This window comes from Oncorhynchus clarkii, chromosome 12 (genome assembly GCF_045791955.1).
Source record: "Oncorhynchus clarkii lewisi isolate Uvic-CL-2024 chromosome 12, UVic_Ocla_1.0, whole genome shotgun sequence".
Taxonomy (NCBI): Eukaryota; Metazoa; Chordata; class Actinopteri; order Salmoniformes; family Salmonidae; genus Oncorhynchus; species Oncorhynchus clarkii.
The window spans coordinates 61,818,568-61,826,767 of record NC_092158.1 but is presented as its reverse complement, the minus strand read 5'-3'; the positions used below and the strand labels follow the sequence as shown (position 1 = coordinate 61,826,767).

Genomic DNA, 8,200 nt, shown 5'->3' with positions numbered 1-8,200 from the left:
ACACATTAAGTAGTCCTCTCTCTCTTTCGCTCCTTTAATTTATTCTGGTGCTCATCTTCCTGCCTGCCCAATGCCCTGTCTCGTACCCTTCTCCCTCTCTACGTCTCCCGCTCCCTCTATCTATCCCCCTGTCCTTCCCTCCCTATCTCCCCCCAAATCACTGTTCATCTGAGAACCAATGGGGAGCCAGCCAGCAGGGTGAGGCACTTCCTCTGTGACAGGAAGCTGGGGGGGATAATGAGAGAGTGAGAGCGAGAGAGATAATGAGTGAGAGGAGGAAGGAGGGGGTGAAAAGAGAGATAGATGTCAATGTTGAAAATTCACCCATGAAATACAACTCTTGGTGGATTGTGTTTGTTACCATCATACAGTAAAAGGGTAGATGATGTATGCTTCTTTGATTACTTTGACTGAACTCGCTCTAAAACCTGGTAAGCAGCAGTGCTCTTTTACACCAAGGAAACTCTTCCTGTCCACTGGAAATGTCACAAGAGAGTGAATACGAACACATACTGTGACCCTTGTGAAGTCCAAGAGTGTATGTTCAAAGTTGAAAGTGGTTTGAAGTGAGGTCAAGTTTAGCTGGAGAGAGAGAGAGAGAGGTGTTGAGTGGGCAAGACCAAGAAGAAGGGAGTAGAAAGCGGGATGGGAAAGATGAAGTGATAGAGGGAGGGCCATGTTCAAAGACAGACAGTAGATAAGTGCTCTCTTATAGAAGTTGAGTTGATGGGTTGGGTGGGTTAGGAGGTAGAGACAGTCCATAGGGGATAGTGGTGATGTGATTGTTTGAGCAGGGGTTAAGAGTGTCTTGCGTGCAACATCCTCTCGGAATCTCCACACCTCGTTAACTCTGCTCCTAATTACACTCATTTAAACATTGCCCTGGAAACACATAAATAATTGTGTTAGCATATAGGACCTTATATGGGCAGGCTGTAACTGAGTGTTTGTGTTGATTGTGATTATCAAGATTACAAGAACTGTATACGGCATACGTGTGTGTGTGTGTGTGTGTGTGTGTGCGTGTGCGCGCGCGTGTGTGTGTGTGTGTGCGCGCGCGTGTGTGTGTGTGTGTGTGTGTGTGTGTGTGTGTGTGTGCGCGTGTGTGTGTGTGTGTGTGTGTGCGTGCGTGCGTGTGTGTGTGCGCATTTGCAAGTTTGTACGAGTGCGTTTCATGTCCCCGTGAGAATTGGTTTGTCAGTCAGTCAGGGCATTATTTACAGTGGGTGTGGTGATGTGAGTAACAAAAACAGGAAATCCACAGTCACATAGGCAGGAAATGCTCCTGCTCAGTGACAGAGTGAGAAATAAACAAAAGCTCTGAAGGCCATATAATAGACAAGCGCCACCAGACGATTCTGAGGGGTGGTTCACTTACATAGATCAATATGTTACTGACGATTTGGTAAATATTCTCACATTTAAATTAGCCAAAGTCTTTTTGTGTTCAGAAAGAAAGCCACCTCAGGATTCCCCCCTTTCCAGCCATTATTTCCCTGTTTGTACAGTATATGTGGTGTAAATTCACTTATTTCAAAATATAAGCAATGCACATTCCAACTCTTACATGAATCAAGCTAGCCCTCTTATTAATGATAAATGACGGTTAAATAACAGGCATTGTTTAGTTTCACATTTAGAATTTTATTCTTGGATCAAACAGTTTCACAAAAAGGGAGTACACTAAAATGATTAGCAGTTTAAAGACACACACATACACAAAATGCAGCTACACACATACAAACACTCACTCATGTCTGCACGTACACACACGCACGCACGCACGCACGCACACACACAGTGCTAAATGTACAGATGAGGGAAGGGATTTTAAAAGGGGTAAGATTGCAAAAGTCAGATTGACAGAAAGGAATGGAGAGAGGACAAAAATATGGCATCACAGTAACGTCCTTATTCACTAGTATTGGTTTTTGATTGTCTTATACTCTCCTAGGTCATTGGTTGCATTAATCCCTGCTCGACTGTCATTGGTTAAATGAAATCCATGCTTGACTATGATTGGTGATTTCATTTCAATGCTTGATTGTCTTGTTTGATCTGAACAAACATCAAAAGGAATGAGTGAGTGAGTGAAGGAGTGAGTGAATCTGCTGGGATCCAGTTTCAGTTCATCATTTGATTGCCTGGTGCGCTGAGATCAAGCTTAATTGTAATTAATAGTCCAGTAGCAATACTTGATTGTCAGTGGCTGCTTCAGGCCCATACTAGATTGTCATTGGTGGTTCCAAGGCCATCCATGATTGTTATTGGCTGTGGTAGGTCATTGATACTTTTTTTGGTCGTTTTGTCATTATTAGAACGACTGATTGTAATCGCTTTGGATTGTAACGGATTGGGTGTTTGGGTATCTTAGTCTGTCACAGAGAATAGGTGGATCTTCAGATACTGGCAGGTCTGGTGGTGGTCTAGTGTCATGCCGTAACTGTGTTATTCTCACTGGAGTCTGGTCCAGTACTGACCTAAGTCCTGCTCACTACCCGACACACCAGGAGAGAGATATCCTGGGAGAGAGACAAAGACAGACAGAGAGAGAGACAAAGAGAGAAAGACAAAGCGAAGAAGGATGAGTTAGCAAAGTGGTACCTAAACTAAATACTAGATCTTCACAGACACACATGCACACATGCTGCAGAGACTCACCTGTGTTGGAGCTGGCAGAGTGAGGGGGAGGTAGGTGAGGAGAGGGGTAAGAGAGGGAGTCAAACTTCCGGGGCAGGGGGGGAGGAGAGGGGGAGGGAGGGAGCATGCAGGGGTAAGAGGGAGTGGACTGGGGGGGCAACGACTGGAGAGAGAGAGAGAGAGAGAGAGCAAAGAGAAGAGGAGAGAGGGACAGTAACAGGACAGGCAGGAAGAGAAAAGAGAGAAGATTGTTAACCAGTGATAAGATTGATGAGACAGAACAAAGATTCAGTAAAAGTTTTGGTTCAAAATGAAGGACTAATAGTCAATGGACGCCACGGGGTTCATAGCACAATAAAAAATAAACATTTGTTGAATTTACCTGCATATTGGAGAAGACTGAGAGAGAGCCGTAGCTTGAGAGAGAGTTGTCACTGCGACTGTGCATCGAGGCTTCATCAAGAAACACAGAAATATGCTTTAAAATAATATTATATACAATAATACACACACACACACACTTGTACACCTACAAACATATTGGAAAAAAAATGGTTTCTTACCTGAGCTGTTACCATGGTGAGAGTGATAGACACCTGTGTTGAAGGAGGTGCTGAGGGGGGCATGTGCCTGAGAACAGGAAGTCCCGCCCCCTGACCGCTTCTGATTGCGTAACTTCTCCTCCCTCCTCCATTTAGCTCGCCGATTGGAAAACCACACCTGTCAATCAATCAACCAACCTGTAACCATTCAGGTGTGTTTGTGTTGGAATATAACAAATATGTGAAAACTGGTGGTCCCAGAGGACTGGTTTGAGAACAGCTCAGGTACTACTTTGGTAGCTGCCATACTCTAATCTGACCACTAAGGGGAGTAAAGGATAAGAATAAAGAGAAGAGGTTTAAACAGACAGACAGAGTGAACGGTTGGTTACCTGAATGCGAGCCTCTGGAAGGTCGATTTTAGCTGCCAATCTCTCTCTGGCAAAGACATCTGGGTAATGTGTCCGTTCAAACTCTGTGATGTGGAGAAAAATTTGTCAAGAAGCCCACAATGGTTCACATTAACACACACACACATGCCCATGGCATTAAACTAAGCTTTTCCTTCATGTTTATTACTGTAATTTAATTTAATCTCCACAGGCCTCAACTGAAGCCTGGGGCTGGGGTTAGACCTTTCTCCAGCGCATCAATTTGCTCCTGGGTGAAACTGGTGCGATTCCTCTGGAGCTTTCTCTTCAGCTGGAGGTGATGCTGGGCGTCCTCTACCTCATCCCTCTCTCTTTGCACTCCTTCTCCTCCTCCCACCATCCGCACGCTCACATCATCCACCACACAGCCATCTAATGGAAAGGGGGAGAGAGATTGTTCTAGAACAGAAGGATAATTGAAGCTTTTTTCTTGGTGAAATGTGTGTGTTTGTGTGTCCACCAGTTACTGTCTGCCTGAGTGTAACAAGCGTTTATGCATCCTCCATATCTCCACATGTACGTATGCATTTCACTGTTTTGTGTTTGTGCACTCTGTCACTGTGTGTGTGCGTGTGTGTGTGTGTGTGTGTGTGTGTGTGTGTGTGTGTGTGTGTGTGTGTGTGTGTGTGTTTTGTAGCTGTTGGCACACTGTTTCTGCTCAGTCATGTGGAAGATTCTCCAGCTCACCCTAAGCTGACTCCACGAGTCACACACACACACACACACACACACACACACACACACCACCTCTGTTTCCTATCTGTACCGTGCTGTGTTGGTTGATGGTACCAGTTGTTTGGCCCAGTCCAGCTGGAGGTGTTCTGTAGATTCAGCATGCTGAGTTTCTCACACATAACACTTCCCCTTCACCTCTGACCTCTTACTTCTCTCCTCCAATAAGAGCACAGATCAGAACTACTGGAAGACAGAGGGGGGAGGAAGAGGAGAGAAAGGTAAAGGAAATAAGTGATCGGGTTTGGAGAGACAGACTGACAGACAGACAGACAGACAGACAGACAGACAGACAGACAGACGCAAGCTTGTGCATTAGCCTACCACGGCGACACACGGGGAGTTCATTACAAACACACTCAGTAATTAGGAGCTACATCCCCTCCACTCTGACACTGACTATACACACACGCATGGGAGGAGAGAGTAACACTGTCAGCTACCATTAACCACACAGGCAGAACACAACCCCAGATACAAACTACACTAATGATACACAGTCACAATGTAGAAGTAACATTACACACATTATTATACACACACAGACAGAAGGGGAGCGGAAATACGTATGCACAACACTAAAGCTGTACTAGTGATACAGGGGAGCAGAATTACACACAACACTGGCTACACCTGTAATACACGGAGAAGGGGGGAGCACATTCACAACACCACATTACTCTAACCTTAAAGCTAACTTCACATTAATATGGTGCACTGAAAGGGGGGAGACAAACATACATACAAAAATACACACTGACTACGTATGACAGTGATACTGGCATACAGAGAAATGGGGCAGAAATACTCACAACACTGTAACTACACTCGAATGACACATGATGATAGAGAAATAGAGCAACTAAACAGTCAATGGACTTCGGAAAAACACGCAACAATAGGCCCTAATACAGCAACGATGGAAGAGACTAACAACTCACAACACTGGACACACATTATCTTGTTTGTGGGGCAAGATATGCTCTAACACTATACACCTCACTCCACAGTTTACAGTTGATTCATGGATCCGTTAATCAGTGATCATGATTGAGACTGGAATAGCATAAATAAATCCTGCCTTGTCCTTTTATTCAAAAGCTGTGAGTGTGCTGCGCACTGACGGACTCCCAACTATGACTACAACCAGGTATCGTAACCAGCATAGAGTCATAATGGTTATAAGCGTAAGAGACCGGACAGGCAGATTTCATAAATCGTTATTAGCAGACCTTTAGCTGGAAAACATACCAAGTAAAAGTGGGGAAAGGTTATACATTACAGAAGAAGTGGAGAAACCCTGAGGCATCAGTGAGTGAGAGCTAGTTCTCTGGCCATATATTCATGGACCTTGCTAGCGGGGTGTATCTCTACCTGTTTGCCTCACAGTGCCTTTCTGTATCTCTACCTCGAGTCAAAGGTCAAGTTGTCTTGATTCTGTGCGGTTCCGTGTGGATCCACCCTCTCTTTAGTCCAGTTGGTACTTTTGCTATACCTCTCACTGTCTGCCATAAATAGTTCCTATTTGTTTCGTTCAAATTTGCCTTGTTCTCTTATTTGGTCTCTGTCTGTGTCTGTCTCTCTTTCCCCCAACATTGATGTTGGTTGACAAGTTTAGTGAAAGGACACTCACCTCCTTAAGAGAGAGGATGCCAATGGTTTTCCAAACTTGATGTTTCTCTAGTCTTTCCACTGCTTCCAAGGTTTCGCTCTTCCTCCTCTTCCTCTCTTTCGTTATACCCTCATCCCTCTCCTCTGACCTCGCTTTTGTTGACTGTGTGTGCAAAGAGAAAGAGAGAGCAGGGAGGCGAGCCAGAGTAGAGATGGAGAGAGTTAGACAGAGCGAAAGAGAGGAGGCGAGGGAGGGGGGAGTGGGCCAGGGAGAGAGAAACAAGTCTGCAGGCACTCTGGTCCTCGGAGCGATGGATAGAGAGGGAGAGAGAAGGAGGAGGGAGGGAGGAAGAGAAGGATGACACACAGACTCAGTGTCAGTGTCAGGTCTGGACTTAATGCCAGGAAAAGGGGTGATGGAGAGAGAGCGCGAGAGAGAGAGAGACGAGGGGAAGATGGAGGGAGGGCTGGTAAAGGTGGAGAGAATGAAAGAAACGTGAAGGGAGGGTGAAGGATGAAGGGAGGATGACGATCACCTATATCAATTTCAAAACAAGGCCTATTGACACTTTATTTGAAGGGCGGCTTCCAAACATTAATCCATAGTGTACCCATTTTATGTAAAAGCCATATTACTCATGATCTATGAGGTTACATGTCCTTGTACTGAATGTTGTTAGACATGCACCGGTATGTACTTGTTAATAAATATATAACAAATGATATATAAACGGTCTATGAATAACAACCTATTTAATACAGGCGTATAAAGCCATTCATAAGAACACCGTAGGTAAAGCTTTAAAACTGAAATGTGTTTGGCCTTATAGTGTTCCAACGGGTTTGGACTGTAGAGAGAAACTCTGACCTTTCGGATACAGAGGACAGGGGGAGAGAGACCACTGGCCCAGTTCTGGCTGGAGAAACTGCATACATTTACATTTGCAAATATGAAACAAAGGGTTGCATTCTAGGAACACACAGTTATAGCCATAGTACAAACATTTTGAGGTATACACTTCCATACACAGTACTTGTTTTTTTACACACACACACACACACACACACACCAGTGACACCCTCACACACCAGTGACACCGTCACGCACCAACTTGGTCAGTCGCTATCCTTACAGACTACGACGTGAGGCCCCTCCCCACATACACACACTCTACACAGTACAAGCTGCCAAATACGCGTGCTACGGAATGTTTGGCTTGGTTTCTCTCTGACTGCACTTTGTCACTCGTGACACCACATTTGCATATTTCATTGGATTAGCCCAGAGAACTAGAGAGTCCTTGACACTACAAAAATGAGAAGAGAGAATGCATCTACAGTTTGAGCAAACTAATGTTGAGTCCTGTGGGGTAATACAATATAATATAGTGGCAATGTATTGAGGAGAACTCTATTACTCAAATCCCAGTTATCTATCTTTAGTCTTATTTGGTGTCTGCTGCTTTTTTGGGCTCCTGAGTGGCACAGCAGTCTAAGGCACTGCATCTCAGTGCTAGAGGCATCACTACAGACCCTGGTTCGATTCCAGGCTGTATCACAACCGTCCGTGATTGGGAGTCCCATAGGGCGGCATACAATTGGTCCAGCGTCGTCCGGGTTAGGTTTTGGCCGTCATTTGTAAATAAGAATTTGTTCTTAAGTTCTTAACTGACTTGCTTAGTTAAATAAAGGTTAATTGAATACAATTAGAGAGCTCACTATGTTTTACAGTCATAATACAACACCTTTTGCCTGATATTCTAAAAACTACACTACAAACAGATACTTTTTGGGAGGTAGACTGGATTGGATGATTTTCGTAACACACAAGGTTAATGTCAATTACATTTTAATTCAGGAAGTGCCTAAATTTACTTTCAATGAGGATGAGTTTTCACGTCTTGAATTAAAATGTTCTAATCACCCGAATTGATTGAATTGAAATACAACTGACTCAAACCTTAACAGAAGTGCACCACTACTTCAAGAACACAGAGAGAGAATGGAACGAGGAAGCTCATGTTATTATTATAAAGACTAGAGAATAAACAAGAAGACTTAAGTATGACTATAAGATCAGTAGAAGAAGAAGAAAGGGGGACAGGGAGGGCATGAGGAAGAGAGAGCGAGAGACAGGGAGAGAGAGATGGGAGGAGGGGGGAGGTGGAGGAGAAGGAGGGTGCCAACATGTTTTATTTCCGGTTGACAAAACTCTGCGCTCTCTCTCTCTCTCGCTCCCTCCCT

The 8,200-nt window shown here is 44.4% G+C and overlaps 1 protein-coding gene across 1 annotated transcript; it reads right to left on the bottom strand.

Annotated features, from left to right (window-relative positions):
* Nucleotides 1-1,661: 1,661 nt before the first annotated feature.
* Nucleotides 1,662-6,306, bottom strand: LOC139420992 (paired box protein Pax-6-like). The gene is made up of 8 exons (XM_071171449.1): nucleotides 5,979-6,306; nucleotides 4,380-4,531; nucleotides 3,818-3,985; nucleotides 3,575-3,657; nucleotides 3,204-3,360; nucleotides 3,023-3,093; nucleotides 2,662-2,803; nucleotides 1,662-2,522 (listed from the first exon to the last, which is right to left on the bottom strand). The coding sequence occupies exons 2-8, from the start codon at nucleotides 4,465-4,467 to the stop codon at nucleotides 2,455-2,457; spliced, it is 777 nt and encodes a 258-aa protein (XP_071027550.1). The 5' UTR covers nucleotides 4,468-4,531; nucleotides 5,979-6,306; the 3' UTR covers nucleotides 1,662-2,454.
* Nucleotides 6,307-8,200: the final 1,894 nt, after the last annotated feature.